At 50.4% G+C, this 19,670-nt stretch overlaps 1 protein-coding gene across 1 annotated transcript in view; it reads right to left on the bottom strand.

Annotated features, from left to right (window-relative positions):
* Positions 1–17,753, bottom strand: part of PSTPIP1 (proline-serine-threonine phosphatase interacting protein 1) — a 42,739-nt gene extending 24,986 nt beyond the window's left edge. Inside the window, exon 1 of the mRNA XM_043921757.1 lies at positions 17,114–17,753. Coding sequence (XP_043777692.1) covers positions 17,114–17,149 — 36 coding nt within the window. The 5' untranslated portion in view covers positions 17,150–17,753. The remainder of the gene's footprint in view (positions 1–17,113) is intronic.
* Positions 17,754–19,670: the final 1,917 nt, after the last annotated feature.

The following is a 19,670-nucleotide window of genomic DNA, read 5'->3' as shown; positions in this document are numbered from 1 at the left end:
CAAAGTTGGGGGAGAGGGGAGCTTTCAAGTGAACAGGAAAGTGAGATTTTGATACAAGGTTGAACTGGAGGGAGTTAGACCTGAAAAGAACTGGACATGCTCTAACACATGCCCAGGGGTGAGGAAGGGAGAGCTACCACTTCCGCTTTGGAAGGCGGAAGGAAAAAATTTAAGTTTCCTGCTTGCGCCTTACCAAGTTCAGAGACTGTTTCATAAAATGCTTACCATTCTTGTCAGAAACCTTTCTAATGACTGACGAGCTCTTGGGTTGCTAGGCTCTTTATATATTTTACCTAACTTTTTTTTTTAATCACCTTTTACTGGTGGAAGAAGAGACAGATCAGGGAGACTGGACTCACTCTTTTATCTCAGGAAGCCCCAGAAGCCAAGGACAGCAATTTTGAATATGGTTATAGGCTGCACAATACTTGGGCGCCTTCACCGTCTAATTTCACCGCAATTTAACAGAAGGGACTTCTGTGGCCGATGCGCCTACTGTGGCTAGTTTACTAGTAACTAGTCCACTGTTGCTTGTCTGCTATGGGCTGAGAAGCAAAACCATTGGGCTTGTCAGAACACCTGAGGAAGTGAGTAATGAACTCTGGAAAAGGCAGAACGTGAGGCGGTTTGCCTCCTGGGTCCCAGTGCCCACGTCTGTACAGCAATGCTCAGCAAATACACTGGACAAAGGCTGAGGACATAGGGAGACCCTCACGTGGACATGCCTTTATGACAGCTGGCTCCTGAGCCGCCCCAAGGAGAAGACCAGACCATTTGTTTGCAATTTAATGGCTAGTTATCCAGCACCTTTAAATAAGCCAGACAGACCCATCTCCTCTACTTTGTACAACATGTTACTATCCCCATTGTACAGATAAAGAAACTGAGTCTCAGAGAGGATAAGTCAATGAATAGCAGCCAGGATCTTTCCACTGCCCCACGGCTAGTACCACACAGTAGGTCTCAGCTCCACCATTATTTGTTGCTAAACTGAGAGAAGGCAAAGAACAGATACTCAGGTGTGGCTTGGATGAATGGGTGGATGGATGGATGAATGGGTGGATAGATGGATGGATGGATGGATGAACCAGAGACTTCAGTGAGCAAGCTGGATGTTTACCCAGAGAATCCCAGGAGGAGGGTTGGGTACAGAGAGAGTCCCAGGCCTCAGCCCTTGAGGAGCCAGTAAGGAATGTGATCATTTACAGGCCTTTGTGGGGCCTTCAGTGGAAGAGGGTGCATCTGTGTTTGGTGTCCCCAGAGGCTCAGCCAGGACTCACAGGGAAGTAGACGGGGAGGCCAACTCCAGATCAGTACAAAGAAGGACTTTTCAAGAGCCCATGTGGCCCCAAATATGGAGTGCGGGTTAGTTCCTTTGCTGGGTCGAGAGTGCCCCGTAGGATCTGGTAAGCAGGTTAGGGATCCTGCAGAGAGGATTCAAGCCTCAAATGATGTGTCCAAGTAGGTGTTCTGAGTCTAGGTGTCCCCTGACTTAAAGATTAGAGGGCCCCATCCATAAGCAGGCAAATGTGGGGTGATTTATGGCTTTTCTAAGATGTCTCAGGATAGGTGTCAAAGGGAGAGAGCCAAGAAAGCAGATAGACTCTTAAGGAACAAAAGCACATTGAACATGGTTAAATGAGCTAATCTGGGGCTTGGGATTAGAAATGAGTTTCCAGAGGGCTCTAGATCTCCACTGAGCCCTGGGCTGAGGCCTCCTCACCCAAGCAGCCCTGTTGCATGGTCTCTGAGATGTCCAGGCCCTTGACCTGGGGCCCAGTTGGGACGCAAGCTTTGGGGAACCTGGAGACCTGGGGTTGATTGTTTCCTGCAGCCTTGGGTGAGGGGGTGGGGAGCTGTTAGAGCCCTGTGAATATTCAGGGGCTCCTAGGAATCCCACATTGCAGAGTTTGGAGGCCAGGGAATAGCACAAGTACCAGAAAGGGACCTATTGTGCCAACCTGGGGCCTCTTATCTCAGTAATACAGACCCCAGGAAGATCTGAAGATGAGAGAGGTTATATAACTTGTCCCGACTCCAGCACCAATTGTGTGGGTGTGCTGGCTTCTGACTTGGTGACTTTGTTCTTTCAAGTAGGCCTCCTCCAACATCAGGAAGGAAAGGCCTCCTCTACAGCACTCCCCTCCCCCATCCTGTGAAGTCCTGCTCACTTCCCCTCCACTCTTAAAGGCCCAGCTCAATCCCCCACTTCTTCCTCCTGCGTTAAGAAACCAAAACGTGCAGAAGTTAGCACAGGGGACAGGGCAGGGAGGGAACACAAGTCTGGGCAGAGGCCTGGAGGAGGCAGTGAGCCCCTAGGGTTCAGGAGCCTGGAAGCCTGATGCTCAGAGCTGTGAGTGGCGAGGGGGCTGAACGGCCAGAGCAGGTGTCTGAAGAGGTGGCCTGAAACCAGCTCGGGGAGAGCCCCGAGTCAGGCAGAGCCAGTGGTGGGACCCTCCCAGGAGGTAACGGGAACCAGGGCCAGGTTCCAAGGTCAGGAGAAGGGAGCAGGGCGGGTGGCATGTGGACAGGTAGAAGCCCGTGTCCTCTATGCCTTTAATTCTCAGAGAAGCCTGCAGTGTCAGGACCGTACCCTTATTGCCCCATGTCACAGGTGACAACTGAGGCTCCGCAGCCGCCTGCAATGCAGGAGTCGTGGGTTCGATCCCTGAGTCGGGAAGACCCCCTGGAGGAAGGCATGGCAACCCACTCCTGTATTCTTGCCTGGAGAATCCCCATGGGCAGAGGAGCCTGCTGAGCTACCGTCCATGGGGTCACAGAGAGTCAGACACGACTGAGGCGACTGAGCACGCAGACACTCATGAAAGGTGAATCACTGGCCCAGGTCTCACAGCTCCTCTGCAGGGGGGCAGGAGGAAGACGGCAGGGGCCAGGGCTGAGGGCAGGTAGGGAAGGCGGGTGGAGGTTACTGAGCCACCCCAGACTCTAAGCCCCGGAGGAGACTCTGATCCATAAGCAAGGACAGGCCGTGACCACACCCTGCGCATAGCCAGCCCCACGGCTCCTTGCTGCAGGGGTTCCAGCTTGTGAGTGACCAGCCAGGAACTGGGGGCCGGCGCCAATAGCCAAGGCTCTGTTTATACTTGTCCCTTTCCCCAGGCATCACCCCTTCCACACCACCTATACCTGCCAGGAGATGGCCCATAGGTACACCCCCTTATCAAGAAGAAGTTCAGGCAGGGGGTGTGGAAAGAGTCCAGGCACTGGGTTCTGGTCCTGGCCAAGCCCATGCATACAGACAATGTGAACTTGGGCAAGTTACTTAACCTCCCGTGCACAGATTCCCTCCTCTATAGAAAGACTGTGAACACACTGCCCTCCTCCCAGGGGCCCTGAGGACTAAATGAAATAATATATGTAGGAGCCCAGCAAAGGTCATCCTGAGACTTAATGAGCTCCTGGAAAAGGGTGGCCATGGTGATCAGTATATGTTAAGTGAAAGTAAACCAAGAAAGGAAAGAAAAAAGGAGAGCTGAGTTTGAATCCTAGCTGTGACGCTTATCTCGACTGGTTGCTTCCAGTCTTTCAGCCTCAGGTTTTTCATCCGTAAAGCGAATGAACACTTGGACTTAGATGCTCACGGGGCCAAGGAGGGGTGTCTTGCTTGGTGGTATAATCTGCTGCAGGGTGAGAACTGGCAGCTTCTTTTGGGCTCGAGACTTACTCAAGACAGAGATGGGCCCACTCCTCACACCTCTCCCCAGAGGCAGGAATAGACCCCCAGCAGCCCCTGCAGAAGGCCCCTCAGCCTCCTCTGCTGCCCTTGGAAGGGTCTGGACCTCAGAACTGACCCTGGGCTCTGGTTGTAACACTCTCCAAGCCCAGGGGCTTTCTGGGTCTCCTGTACCTGCTGAGGGTCTGCATGTGGGGTTCTTGCCTTTATTAGGCCATTAACATTCATTTGACCACGTCTCTGTCTTTTAACCACAGTGATAGATTTAATACAGACAAGGAGCCAGAGGCTGAGAGAGTGGAGGGGCTCAACCACGAGGACAATGGAATCCAAGCAGGGTGTTGGATTCTACAGGCAGTGTGAGAGACAAAGACGGCGCCCTCCACCATCTTTGGGTTCTGTTTTAGAGACTGGGAAGTTGCTTTACCCTGTCCAACACAGCAAGCACGTATCAGGCATAGAAGCATTGAGGGAAAACACATCTTCAAGTGGAGCGAGATGCCGCCTCTGGGGTCCTGGGGCTCTGGGGCTGCCTGAGGGAAGCCTGTTCTCTCTGGGACCATCACTGCTTAACTTTCCCCCTCAGCATTCACTTGCACCCACACGTTGTTGATGTGTGTTTAGTCATTCAGTCATGTTTGACTCTTTGTGACCCCTTGGACTGGAGCCCACCAGGCTTCTCTGTTCATGAGATTCTCCAGGCAAGAATAGCAGAGTGGGTTGCCATTTCCTCCTCCAAGGGATCTTCCTGACCCAGGGATCGAACCTCTGTCTCCTGTGTCTCCTGCATTGCACCAAACATGTTGGTAGGACTCAAACCAAGACCACTGGATCCTGGAGTGCAAACTCCTCCCCTCATTGAAGCTGCAGTCCTTCTAGGCTTAGCGCTGATCTGCATACTAAAATAAAATTCCAGCAACCTCACGGCAGCTCCTGCCCTGACCTGAGGCCTAGTTTTAGCTGCTGGTCTTCCCCTAACCCTGGAATCAGCCACACTGTTCCTTTGGTTCCAGCATCCATTTCCATCCTCATCTGGGTCAGAGTGAGAACAACGGCAGAGACCAGCTCAGCACCTACTACTGTGCTGCCTTCCAGTAGTGGAGACCCTCACACTGTGCAGACCTTCATGCCCGACAATTTCAGTATTCATGACAGCTCCATGGACACTGATCCAGGCTTTTCTGTTGATCCCCTGCCTACCACCTCACTCTGTTTGCGTGGACTGACCCCAGCTGACCTTCTGGACCTTCCTACCACTTGCAGTCTGGGGTCCCCAGGATTGGGAGAGTGGTCTCAGAGCTGGTCCAAATGAAGGGGAAACATTCAAGAGGTGACAAAGAAGGGGACTTCTTTTGCTTCAGTGGCTGCCAGTTGGGAAGCTGAGGATCAGAAATCCTGATTTTCAAAGGCTTCTCAGGTCTAAGCAGGCCAAGGCCAAGGTGGACATCAGTTCCCTCAAGGCCTTCTCACAGTCCACTGAAGAAGTAGGTGACCCCAGCCTATGGGACAATCGTCCTTGAAGGATAAAAGCTGGTGGGGACTCAAGGAAGCTCAGAAGTCATGGGCCTTCCCAGGCGGCCAGAGGTAGGGCAACTCTAAGGAGAAGCCCACCATCTCAAGGGGATCCTCTCAAAGGATGGTGTCTCTCCACGTATGTCCAGGCTTGGGAGAGTTAGAGGGGGGTTGTCCTAGACTGGTGGCAACCTCACGTGTGCGTGCTAAGTCACTTCAGTTGTGTCTGACTCTTTGCAACCCCATGGACCATAGCCTGCCAGGGCTCTTCCATCTATGGGGACTCTTCACGCAAGAATACTAGACCTGGTTGCCAGGTCCTCCTCCAAGGGATCTTCCTGACCCAGGGATCGAACTCGAGTCTCTCAAGTCTCTTGTGTCTCCTGCAGTGGCAGGCAGGTTCTTTACCACTAGCACCACCTCAGAAATGTTCAAACCTCAGTTTCCTCACCTATAAAAACACCTTGAGTCTAGGAAAAAAGGAACCCTCCAACACTGTTGGTGGGAATGTAAACTGGTACAGCTACTATGGAGAACAGTTTGGAGGGTCTTTAACAAACTAAAAATAGAGCTACCATATGATCCTGCAATCCCATTTCTGGGTGTATATGCAGAGAAAAGCATAAATCAAAAATATACTTTCATCCCATTGTTCATTCCAATACTGTTTACAATAGCCAAGACATGGAGACAACCTAAATGGTCATCAGCAGATGAATGGTAAAGAAGATATGGTACATATATTCAATGAGTATTTATTCATTGAATATTCATATATTTAATATTCATATATTCAGCCATAAAAATGAAATCATGCCATTTGTAGCAACATGGATGGACCTAGAGATTATCATACTAAGTGAAATAAGCCAGACAGAGAAAGACAAATATCATATGACATCACTGAAATGTGGAATCTAAAAAAAAAGAACTTATTTATAAAACAGAACTAGATCCACAGGCGGAAAACAAACTATGGTTACCTAAGGGGAAAAGGAGGGAGGGATACACTAGGAGTTTGGGATTAGCAGATACCTGTGTGCTCTGAAGTCACTCAGTCATGTCTGACTCTTTGCGACCCCATGGACCATAGCCCCCCAGGCTCCTCTGTCCATGGGATTGTCCAGGCAGAATACTGGAGTTGGTTGCCATGCCCTCCTCCAGGGGATCTTCCAGACCTAGGTATCAAACCTGGGTCTCCCACTTTGCAGGTAGACTCTTTACTGTCTGAGCCACCAGGGATACTACTATATATATAAAATAGATAACCAACAAGGGGCTACTGTATATTACAGGGAACTACACTCAATGTTTTATATAATCTATAAGGGAAAAGAATCTGAAAAGAATATATATATATATACACACACACATATATACACATATATAAAATATGTATAACTGAACCACTTTTCTGTATACTTAAAACTAATGCAACATTGTAAATCAACTGTACTTTATTTTTTTATTAAAAATTTAAAAAAAAACACCTCAACGCAGGACCTTAATAGCCAGCAACATTGAAAAAAACGAACAAAGTTGGAAGACTCACACTTCCTGATTTCAAAACTCACTACAAAGCTATCGCAATTAAAATAGTGTGGTTTTGTCATAAGGACAGACTTATAGACCAATGGAATGAAATAGAAAACTAGAGATAAGCACCCACATATATGGTCAACTGAGTTTCAACAAGGATAAGACCATGCAATGTGGAAAAGACCATCTTTTCAACAAAAGGTGATGGGGAAATGGATAGTCACATGCAAAGGCATGAAGTTGGACTCTTACTTAATGCCATATACAAAAACTAACTCAAAATGGATAAATGACCTAAATGTAAGAGCTAAAACTGTAAAGCTCTGAATAGAAAATAAGGGAAAAGTTTTAAGACACTGAATTTAACAACAATTTCTTGCATATGATACCAAAAGAACAGTCAATAAAAGAAAAAATAAATTAGTTAGACTTTATGAAAAGAAAAAATTTTTTTTCATTAAAAGACAGTATCAAGAGACTGAAAAGACAATCCACAAATTGGGAGAAAATATTTGCTAATCATACTTAAAATAATTACTATCCAGACAGTATAAAGAACTTTTAACACTGAACAACAAAAAGATAACCCAATTCAAAAGTAGGCAAAGGACTTGAATAGACATTTCTCTAAGGAAGATAAACAAATGGTCAATAAATGTGTAAAAATATGCTCAACAACATTAGTCACTGGGAAATACAAATCAAAACACCAGTGAGGGACTTCCCTACCTGTCCCGTGGCTAAGAGTCTACACTTCCACTGCAGCGGGCCCAGGTTTGATCCCTGGTCAGGGAAATAAGATCACACACATCACATGGATAGACAGATAAATAAATAAAAAGAGCCAAAGTTTAAAAAAAAAAAAAAAAAAGAAATACCACTTCATGCCTACTAGGATGCCTATGATTGGGGGAAAAAACAGAAAATAACAAGCCCTCGTGAAGATGTGGAGAAACTGGAACCCGTGTGCACTGCTGATGGAATGTAACTAGAGCAGCTTCTGGGGAAATATTGACAGTGTCACAGTTACTCAGCATGTTAAACACAGGATTACTTACGATCCAGCAACTTCACTCCTAGTTTTATACCCAAAAGAACTGAAAGCAGGAATTCAAACCAGTATTAGTACATCCACATTCATAGCAACATTTTTCATAATATACAAAATGAGATTAAAAACCCAAGTGCCCAACAATAGATGAATGAATAAACAAAATGAGGTATACATGTAGAATGGAACATTTTTCAGCCATTAAAAAGAATGAAATTCCAATACATGCTAAAACATGTATGAAGACATGTTAAAGACACTATGCTAAATGAAACAGGACAAATACTGCCTGATTCTACTTATACTGGTCCCTAGCATGGCAAATTCATAAAGACAGAAAGTAGAGTAGGAGATGAGAGGAACGAGATAAGGAGTTATTATTTAAGGGGTATAGAATTTCTGTTTGAAATGATGAAAAAGTTTTGGAATTAGTGGTGATGGTTGGTAGCACATTATGAATGTACAGATGCCACTTAATTGGACACTTAAAAATGATTAAAATGGTAAATTTTCTGTTATGTATATTGATATTGGCCACAAAAAAGTAATTGTATAAGGTTAAAAAAAACCCCTCTATCCTCTACTAATTCACAAGTGAGTCAAATGAGGTCATGTAAATGGTAAAAGCCAGATATATGCTCATTGTCAGCAATGGCCATGCAGTAGGAAAACCACAGTTCTCAACATCAGTGGAGAACTTTGAAAACTACTGCCCCTCCAGGATGAAATTTGTATGTAATTGACCTGGGGCTGCACCTGGGCATTGGAATTCATGACCCCTGTCACAGTTCTGATCTTATCTCCAACCACTCTTCACCTCCACCACTCTGCCCCAGCAGCATAGGCCTCCTTGTCCTCTGAATAGGTCAAGCACCCTCCTGACTCAGCCCACCGCCGCTTCTTTTTCTCTCCAGTATGGCTCAGCTTCTGCTTTTCTATTTCCGCAGTTGGGAACCCTGATCCCATCTGGCTGCCCCATCCCCACCCTGGCTGCTAGTCTCTGGAGCATCAGCAGATACTTCCTGTTGCCCAATAGTGGGTGGCCTGTCAACACCAGGGGAAGGGCCTGTCACTCGCCGGCCTGCTCCTGTTACCCACTGCTCACGGTGCCAGGTCTCAGCAAACCACCACATGCTCTTGCTAATGTCAAGGGCGCTCTGACCTGGTTGGGGAAGATAGCAGCCAAGCCTAGCCCAGCAGCCCCAATGTCCATCTGGGTGGCACCCCCCAGGCCCACATCTCCTCTATAAGTCATGGTTTTCTCTCTATAAAGCAGGAATAAGAATACCAGCCTCATGGGGCTATTGCATCTTGTCACCTGAAGCCATAGGAATGACTGTCAAATGGTGGAATTTAGTATCCAATGGTGAACAGAGTTGGGGAGGCATCCTGAGATTAGGAAGACCCACATAGGAGGCTCATGCTGTAGATGCCTATCCGATTATAAGTCAGGATCCCTTGGGATCTCTTCCTGGTCTAGTAGCTCCCAATGCTGAGCAGCAGCATGTGGTCCCCTGAGGACTGGGCTTGGTGTCTCCATCCTCGAAAGCCTTTATCTCAGTTGAGAATCACTCTAATATCCTATAGATGAGGAAACTGAAGCTCAGAAAGGAGAAAGGATTCTCCAAGTTCCCCCCCAGCAAGTGAGTGGGGAAGCTTCAAAGAGGCCTGTCCCCCTTCTGAGCCTGGAGCACAGAGAGTGACTAAGCCCGTGAGGGAGGGGCCTTCCGGAGCTAGTTCAGCAGGATGCCCCAGCTAGCGTGGGCAGCCCCCAGGGCACCGGGTACCACTCTCTCTTGCTGGAAGTGAGGGAGTTTCAATTTCCGTAACTAGTTCCCTCCATCGTGTCGTTTGCAGCGTCAGACAGGCTCTAGCTGAGGCAGGCATCCTAACCACAGCCCGCAGCCTCCAAGCCTCTTTTTGCATGAGAGGAAACATCCGTCACTGGAGAGAGTGAAGAAAGGAAGAAAGGCTCTCTGCCTCCACTCAAGGCTGGTCAAGGCCTTTAAAAGCCCAGCCAGGGTCTTCCCTTCCTATAGTCACCCTACGCAGTCCTCTGGGCCAGAAAACCGTCTTACAAACCCACTGCACCCGCTCCCCCTTCCATACCTTTACCCATGCCAGTCCTTCTTGGAGTTTCCTTTGCCCTCCCACCACCTCCCAAGTCCTCCCCCACCTTTCCAAGCCCAAGCAAGGCCCTCCCTCCCCATCCCAGGGGCTAGCAACCCCGGCTGTGTGGAGATGCAGGGAAAAGCCAGCCAAAGTCCCTGAGTTCCTGGGAACTGGACAACAAGAGGACCTTGAGAAGCAGATCTTGTTTTCCACCAAGAATAAAACCGAAGGTGTGGGTTACGTTCTTGACCCAGGACACAGCAGCCAGGAAACGCTACAGGGGAACAGCTGCAGGCATCACAAAAGCAGGGCAAACGCAACCATGAACCTCTGCAGTCACTTACTGCCGTCAGACGGTCGACAGCATCCTATGGAGTGGGTGTGGAGGAACCACAATCTTGGGTCCCTGGGGGCACACACACCACAAAGTGTGCACAGAGTATGTGGAAGAATTCATGCTACTGAACCACAAATGTCACCTAAAAGCACCATCTCGGCTTAAAAACAGGAATTGCTTAGTTTTGTTTTTTAAACATTTTCCTTTTAAAGCATATGTAATCTGTGACCATTTGCAGAAAATTAATGGTGAGAGAAATCACCTTACTTCCAAAACCATGGAAACCAATGTTACCGAATAGGGAGCCACCCTTTCATCCTTTAGGAATTATAATTGAACCAAGAACTTACCAGTCTCCTTGGATTCAGGGCAGAATGGGATGGGGTCCAACAGAGCTAAGGGAAGGGGTGTCCCTGATCTCCCTTGGATGTATGACCATGAACTCGACCCTTGACCTCCCTGTGTCTCCGTTCTGGACATGGGAGGACATTGGCAAGTCCTTCCCTGAAAGGTGGATTTGGGGACACACGTGTCACAGGGCCTGGTGCATAAGGGGTGCTGAACAACAGCCAGGCACAGCCACCTCTGAGAATGGTGTAAGTATCTGGGACTCAGAGAAAAACGAATTTTCAAAGAACAGGAAATAGACATCTTCTTTTTCATTTTTAATTGTGTAATTTAATTTTCATTGGGTAATATATTTACATGGTTCAACAATCAAACGCTATAGAAAAGTACATAGAATGCTCAATGCCACCCAGCCCTGAAACCCATCAATCTTTCTTCTTTCACTTCCCCCAAAAGGCCATCACTTTAATTAGCTCTCTATGTGTCTTTCCAGAGATTCTCGTTGTTAATACAAGCCCCTGCGTGCGTGCTAAGTCACTTCAGTTGTGTTTGACTCTTTGCAAGGCCCTGGACTGTAGCCCGCCAGGCTCCTCTGTCCATGGGACTCTCCAGCAGGAATACTGGAGTAAGTAGCCATTCCCTTCTCCAGGGGATCTTCCCGATTCAGGGATCGAACCCAGGTCTCCTCTGTTACAGGCGAATTCTTTACCCTCTGAGCCATCAGGGAAACCCTAATACAAGCTTATACCAACACTAATGCTTATTTCCCCCTACTTTTCACAATGGGTTGCACACAAGACACACCGCTCGGCTCTGTGCTTTTTACACAAAACACCATGCCTCAGAGAGCTCTGCGACCTCACAGAAAGAGTCCGTTCTCATCCTTTTCAACAGCCACGGCCAGGGAGGCACAGGGAGGGCAGTAGGAGGCAGCAAAAGAAGGCCAGCCAGGGGCCCCCCTCTCCCACCTCCTGCCTCTACCATCCCCTCCTGCTCAGGAGGACCCCCTCCTCAGCCACTGGCCTCCTCGGCCTTCAAGGCCACAGGGCCCTGCCCTGCTGCAAGTCCATCCACGAAGCCTGAGTGATTCCCAGCAGAGTCCCTTCCAGGCCACTCTGATCCCTCTTTCCTGGATGAAAAGTTTCCTGCTCAGCCAGAGGACTATGAGGGGTCCCAAAGGGGCTGCTGGTGCTGAATGCCAGAGAACTGGCCGCACCCTCTCACCCAGGATTGTCTCCTCCTGCGGGAAGCTATGCAAGAAGTGGTTATCAAGTGCAAAATCTTGATACACAAAGATCGACCCAGAATGCTAAATAGTTGGCAGTAATCTCTGCTTTTTTTAAGACAGGATATTAAAATGCAGAGAAATTACATTGCAGACAAAGGTCTATATAGTCAAAACTACAGTTTTTCCAGTAGTCATGTACAGATGTGAGAGTTGGACCATAAAGAAAGCTGAGCACCAAAGAATTGATGCTTTTGAACTGTGGTGTTGGAGAAGACTCTTGAGAATCCCTTGGACTGCAAGGAAATCCAACTAGTCAATCCTAAAGGAAATCAGTCCTTTTCATTGGAAGGACTGATGCTGAAGCTGAAGCTCCAATACTTTGGCCACCTGATGTGAAGATCTAACTCATTGGAAAAGACCCTGATGCTGGGAAAGATTGAAAGCAGGAGGAGGAAACGACAGAGGATGAGAGGGTTAGAGGCATCACTGATTCAATGGACATGAGTTTAAGCAAGTTCCTGGAGTTGGTGAAGGACAAGGAAGCCTGGCATGCTGCAGTCCATGGGGTTGCAAAGAGTCGGACACCACTGAGCAACCGAACTGAACTGAATCTAAATGTCCAACAACAAGGGACTGTATAAATAAATCACATGTGTGTGTGCTAAGTCATTTAGTCATGTCTGACTCTTTGTGACCCTATGGACTGTAGGCTCCTCTGTCCGTGGAACTCACAGCATGTCCACCAAATCCACAAATTGAAGGACTGTACAGTCACTAACAATGGTGTTTTGAAGATAAGGAAATCACACCCAGGCCCACGCATGTTCAAGAGAAAATTATGTCGAGAAGAGGGGTGTCCCCCCACACTCTCCTCCTCAGTAGGGAACCTCAGAGTCTCAGAACTGGAGAGGGGAAGAGGCCATAGTAGCTGATCAGACACATGGGACCTCAGGCCTCTCCCCCTGCCCCTAGCCCACGCATCCTTGGTGAGTCATTCCCCCACCAAAGGAAGTGGTACCCCCTCTGTCTTCTGTTGCAGAGCTCAGCGCCTCCTCACTTAGCACAGAAGTCTCCAAATGAAGCTGGAGCCCAGCCTCAAAAGGGAGAAATGTAACCTCAAATCAGAGGGAAAAGTTCAGGCCTGGTCTCTTGGTCCCCTTTGATGGTTTCCGCCCAAAGCCATGATGGTGGGGAGGGAAGAGCAAGGCATGACAAGGAGTATATGTGGCCATTACTTTTCCTTTTAACAACCCCCAAAAAGACAGGATGTGGGTCTTAATAAAACCTGGTCCAGAACTAGATTTTCCTTCTTAAAACAACATCCCGTGACTTCTTTGCAAAGGGGGTTGGATGTATAGGTCTGGGAGGCAATGAGAGGGCAGGAAGGGAAACAGCAGCTCAGAGCAGTCCTCTGGGTGCTCCCTGTGCCTGGTCCATTATCAAAGAACTCTGGACCCCAGAAGAAGTCGATCCTGACTTCTTCTAAGGCAAGGCATTCTGACAGTCTCATTTGGCTGTTTGGATGGAGGGTGAAGACAGGGGGGCCCAGCTTAGACTACCTAGTAGAGAACACTTCTCCACAAATATCGGTTGAATGTAACTAAAGCAAAATGAAGGAGAAGATAGGTTCAGGAAGGCAGGAGGACCATGGAGGTTCTTACTGTTGGTCCACTTATTCTATTAACATTGACCAAACACACACCCCACTCACCAGGCCTATGCTGAGGATGTAGACAGGTGTTTCTTGCAATAAACTTTGGCTGCTGCTGGGAGCAGAGCCCCTGCAAGAAAGCTGTGTCTACTGGGGAAAGGAGTGGTAATCCCTCATTCTCTGGGATTCTCTGCCCCTCTGACCTGGTGCTGAGTCAGGTTCCGTGAGCTCTAAGGCCCTGTCAGCTCGGGCACCTGGTACTCTTATCCTCAGCTTTCTGACAGCCCCCTGTTCTGAGGCTCAGTCACAAACTTCCTGCAAAACTGTGATCTCCTTTATCACTGTGTATATTAACAGAAATCAAATGATCCCTTCCCTCCCCTGTGGCTAGCCCACCCCAGCCTCACTAGCACAGAAGCCTGCATCTGAATGTTAGGCTGCAGATAGAAGTAGGCTATAAATAAATACTGCATGGTCACACTGACAAGATTGCAAATATAGGCCTACTGAGGGACAGGACTGGTCAACTCTACCACTTCTAACCACTGTGTCTGCTTTTTATAAGTTTTTGTCTCCTCTCTGACTATCAGGCTACCAGCTATCTGTGAAACTGTCTCTAACAGGTCAGTATCAGTTCAGTCACTCAGTCGTGTCCGACTCCTTGCAATCCCATGGACTGCAAGCACGCCAGGCTTCCCTGTCCATCACCAACTCCCGGAGCTTACTCAAACTCACGTCCATCAAGTCAGTGATGCCATCCAATCATCTCATCCTTTGTCGTCCCTAACAGGTCTAACAGGTCAGGCCCACCAATATTTAATCAATCAGATCCCATTTAGTTCCCTACTATTTGCTATATCTATAGGTCAACAGGACCAAGCTTGTTAAAACTGTGGGTAAAATCAGAGTTCATGGGCCCTAACTAAAAGCTATAGGGCATCTCGAATGAGTAAAGTATGCAAGCTTTAATGTAAACTCTTAGAACCTCAGAAACCATTTTTGTTTCCCTGCTCACAATGAAGTGCTGCCGTGAACAGGGCTGGCTCTCACCTGTGTTTTGGATGGTTGAGGCTGCCAGGTAAGGGGAGTGCTGCGGTATTAGACATGATCCTTCTAGCTCAGGGGCTTCCTTCCACTACAGACCAGCCATTTGCAGGCAGCGTGTTCTCAAGTTGTGGTTAATGGCATTGTCTGGGCACAGGGTGGGGGAAAGCCAGGGGGAAGGGCAGGCTGAGCCCTGTCCCTAATACCCACACGGTGGTTGGATCACTGTGTCTTTTCCATTTTACAGATTTGTCTGTAAATTGGGGTTCAGAAGACTTCGGTGGCACCCATCTGATCTGATTTCTCTGGGAGGTAGGAAGGACTGAGTTTTTCCCTCCTTCACCAACGTGGCCCAAAGATCCAGTGATGGGCACCATGGCTAAAGGGGCAATGAAGCACCTGAGTGAGAGCAGACACTGGGGCCAACCTGTCCAGGTTTCACCCAGCTGTGTGACTTTGGGCAAGTGACTGAGGCTCTCTGTGCCTCAGCCTCCTCTTGTGAACAACAGGTATCACAATAGCATCCACTTCCTGGGTTTAAATGAGTCAATAGATGCATAGTCCTGAGGACAGCCCCTGGCACATCTTTAGTGCTGGGTTAGTTGTCCTTGTGGGCTGGGCCAGGCTGAGACACGTGTTAGGATTCAGAGCCCGGGGGCATCGGCCTTTCCCTCCCTGCTCCGGCCCTCCCTAGCGAAGCAGCACCTCTACCCCAGGCCCCCGGAGCCAGCAGCAGAGGAGAGGAGAGCTTGTGGGCGGCTCAGAGGTGGGGTGAGCAGAGTGTGGGCGGGATGCCTCACAGGAAGCTGCCGCAGGTAAAATGCCGCCACCACACCCTGCGCCCTCCTGTACCCCCTCCCCCCTTCCTGCCCAGATCCTGCCTTGGGGCTGCTCCTTGGGCCAGCTCTGTCCTAGGGAAGGTGGAACCAAAGGCTCTGGGCTGGACCAGATGTCCTGGAACTAAAATACAGCCCGGGTGTGCTTGGCCCGCCATGGGCTGCTAAACACCTGGATTTTCAAGTGAAAGTCTGGGTCTCTCAGTCATGTCTGGCTCTTTTGTGACCTGGTAGCTGTAGCCCACCAGGCTCCAATGTCCATGGGATTCTCCAGGCAAGAACACTGGAGTAGGTTGGCATTTCCTTCTCCAGGGGATCTTCCCAACCCAGGGATCAAACCCGGGTCTCCTGCATTGCAGGCAGATTCTTTACCATCTGAGCCACCAGGAAAGCCCTATCTTTCCCCCAGCTTTGCACTTCAAGTCGGAGCCATGAAGCAGTGACTCACATCCAGTCTGTGCATCCCCTGTTGACTGCAGCCCCCCACCCCTCACGTGGGTCCCAGATGCCAGCCTGGGGCTTGGAAGGGGCCAAGGCAGGTTTGCGTTCCTTGGCTTCTCTGGGCTGGTCCCAGCCCCTCTCTGTAGAGATGGGGAGACGGAGGCCCAGAGAGACAGCCCTCTGCCTACTGTGCAGTTAGAGCAGGTGGGAAGCGAGCCACTCAGACTCTGGCCACGGGCCCCAAGGAGAGCGTGGCCCAGAAGGGAAGGAAGACCTGGCTCGTTAGCTCTCGTCCTCCTGGCTGGAGGCCCCAGGAAAGGGCCCAGGGAGGCCAGACTGTCGGCTGAGTCCGGGCCGACTGAGCAAAGAGCCAGTGTCCTCTCCAGGACAGCCACGTTCCCCAGCTCTAACCAGAGAGGTCTCGCTTTTCCCTGGGAGCCACTGGGAACAGACAGCGCTTGAGAAGCAGGGGGGGGTGGGCTGAGAGACAGCGGGGAAAATGGGCCGTGGGGTCCAAATGGGGCTTGCAGGCTGTGAGGCCTGGGCCCAGCAATTTCGCCCCCACAAGCCAGCTGGGCGCTGGAATTTCATAAGGAAAAGACTTGATTTACATGTGCGCTGAATTTAAGAACGCGAACAAGGAATTGCCCAGCCCTGTTGCCTCCCTGAAGGACCCCTAAGGTCTGCAAGGAAGAGGGGTTGGGTAAGGGCAAGAGATTCCCATTTGGTGCTCCAGCGAGATGCAGGGGATTTTGTTACACCCTTGTTTAGCCCTCCCATTCAGTTAGTATGTTCGTTAATTATCTCTATGGTATAGATGGGGGCAGGGGGCGCGGAAATGAAGTTCAGAGAGGTAACATGACTTGTCCAGCCTCTAAATAGCAGAGCCAAGATCCAAATTCAAGTTTATCTGGTCCCCAGACCTGTGACCCTCCCTCCTTCACCTCACAAGTCCTCATCAAGTTCCCAGCCAGATATCAGATGCTCCTAAAATGTTCCTGCTGTGGAGAGGGGGTCTCCCAGAGGAAAGATCTGCCCTGAGAGCCCAGAGAATATCCATCCCTTGCTTGTTGAAGTTTGCAGAGGAATCAGTACCCCAGATCGAGGACCCCCATTGTCCTCTTCCAACTCAGAAACAGCCCAGTTCACACCCCTCACCCCGCAACGATGAAGGATCAAAAATCAGCCATCATTTTTATGAGAACCCCCCCCCCGCCCCTGGGAGCCACATCCCCAACCCACCACCCTGAGGAAATGTCAGCTGAGCTGGCCTCCCCAGGCACACTCCACTTGCTCAAACCCACAGCCGTCTTCACTCACCCAAAAGGCATCTTTGAACTGAAGCTGAGGCATCATCCTCAGGCAACCGCCACAGCAAAGCTCGCTCTCCTGCCGCGGTCAGAGCTGAACGAGGGCCAGGAGCCAGGCGCACCGTTCCAGTCCCGGCAGGGCTGGCCCGGGTCCCCCTCCCCGGCCGGCGGCGCCGTCTGCAGCGCCTCCGAAGGCTGCCGTAAGCCAGAGGCTGCCGGAGGGAGGAAAAGGGCTCAACCTGTTTTGTTTGGGGCTAGAATCAGCGGCAAAATGAGGAAGGACTGGTGCCCAGTGACGGGAGGAAGGGCCCCACGGTCCGGCCTGGCCTCTCGCTAGCCCCGCGGAGATGGAGGACTCAGTCCAGGCTGCAGGACCCAGAGCAAGGAGGGCAGCCCCGGGTCAGCAGAGGCAGTGGCCGGCGGGAGAGGCTGTCCCCGGGGCCTCTGCAGGAAGGTTTGTGCAACCTCCCCGGGGCAGGCTCCAGGGCCGGCGCCCCACAGGAAGTGGAGCCGCCCGGGCTCCCCTGTGCCGCCCCGCCTGCCACCTGCCACCCTGCTACGCGCTTCCACTTGCCCCCTTCCGATGTTCTAGCAGGGAATGTTCTCTGAGCCACACGCTCAGAGAGCCGGAGGCCCACTGCAGTTGTGGGCAAGGAGGAGGGCAGGAACCCAGGTGCTGTCTCCCACCACCCCAGCCCCACCCCGGACCAGGTCCAGAGAGGCCAGACTCTCCACCCCTCACCGGCCAACCACTTCAGGAAGGGAGGGGCTCACCCAACCCAGAACATCATCAAACCCTGGGTGCAGGATGCCCCAGTCCACGTCCTGCCCTCGAGGAGATCCCAGTCTGGGAGCAGACATAGCTGTGGGCTTGGGGTGTGGTGGTGGGGGGCGGTGAGAGCACAGAGGTGGGGGGAGCACGTAACTAGGCCAATGGAGAACAGCCTCACGGAGCCTGACTCTTCTCCAGGTCTCCAGATTAGACCCTCTCTGGGGCAGGAAGTCCCCTCTGAAGATGGGGTCTTCAGGCTGGAACAAAGTGGTTGGACTGAGAGAAACAGGATTACAGAGGATAAATAGGGGAGTTTGAAAATCCAAGTGGAGTCCCCTGTTTTTGTTCTGTCTGGGCCCTACCCTTCAGAAGGACTTTAATCCACCCTCCAGCTCTCTGAGCCTCGGTTTCCCTGTCGGCCACCCCTAATCTTTGGAAAAGACACAGTGTTGAGAACATTACTGGAATTTCTACTTTTGGTGGGGCAGGTGCTGGAGGTCTCTCTCTGTGTCTGGTATAACCTTGGGAAGAGCCTTGGGCTAGAGCCCCAGACACCTGGGGAGGCAGGGCCTGCCCACTCAGCAGAAGATGCCGGCGGGGGGGCCGGAGCCCAGGGTGGGTTGGCAAGAAGGGATGAATCAGGATCATCCACAAATCACCACCCTCGGCAATGCCTCCCTTACCACTACTGTAGTGATCAGACAGATGAGAGCTGCTGCAGGAGAGAGCTAAGTTCCCAAGTGCCAGCTATGTGAACCCGAGGTTAGAGATGGGGCACACCCACGCCTCTGAAATACCACCCAAGAGAGAACTTGTTGGGGAGAGCTGCAGAGCAGTGGGGCTATGGTGGTAGCCCCCTACCTCCAGAATCCTTGTGCGTGTGTTAGTCACTCAGTTGTGTCCCAACCATGGACCATAGCCACCAGGCTCCTCTGTCCATGGGGATTCTCCAGGCAAGAGTACTGGAGTAGGTTGCCAAGCTCTCCTGCAGGGGATCTTCCTAACCCAGGGGTTGAACCCAGATATCCCGCATTGCAGGCAGATTCTTTACCAGCTGAGCCACAAGGGAAGCCCAGAATCCTTAGGATCTAGCTATAAACATCTCCAGCATTGAAAGCATCCCAGTTGGATTTTCTGTTGCTTCTAGCTGAAGACAGCTAACGTCAATATCACCTTGAATGCTGAAGGCCAAAGGCTGAGGCTGAACCTCATCCCAGTGGCATCACCACCTCTGATAGCCCCAACTCAGCCTCCCTGGCCTCAGGTTTTCCATCTACCAAATGGAGTGATGCTTCTAGTTCTGGAGACAGACAAGAAATTCTCAGTTAATGACAGGCTCTTACCCTCTTATTCCCCTGGAGAAGGAAATGGCAACCTGCTCCATTATCTTTGTCTGAAAAAACCAATGGGCAGAGGAGCCTGGTGGGCTACTGTCCCTGGGGTCACAAAGAGTCAGACACGACTTAGCCCCTGAACACACATGCACCCTCTTATTAGCAGGAAACTTCAAGTCAGGCTCTCTCCCCTGCCTCTCCAGGGGCTCTTCCCATCACCCCTCATAAATTTCTGCTCAAAATAGCCTTCCTCCTTCCCCACAAAGGTCCCCCTCTACTCCTACCTCCACATCTTTACCTTTTTCTGCTCCCCAGCCTCCCTCCTGACATGCCTTCCTTCATCTTCCTTCCTTGCACAAATCCTCCCATCCCCCAAGGCCCGCCCCAAAGCTCCCACACATGAGGCCTTCCTTTCCCAGCTGCCCTGGTCCAGCCAGGCCAACCCCAGATGGATGGCCATG

The sequence above is a fragment of the Cervus elaphus genome, chromosome 13 (assembly GCF_910594005.1).
Source record: "Cervus elaphus chromosome 13, mCerEla1.1, whole genome shotgun sequence".
Classification (NCBI taxonomy): Eukaryota; Metazoa; Chordata; class Mammalia; order Artiodactyla; family Cervidae; genus Cervus; species Cervus elaphus.
This window is presented reverse-complemented; position numbering and strand designations above follow the sequence as displayed.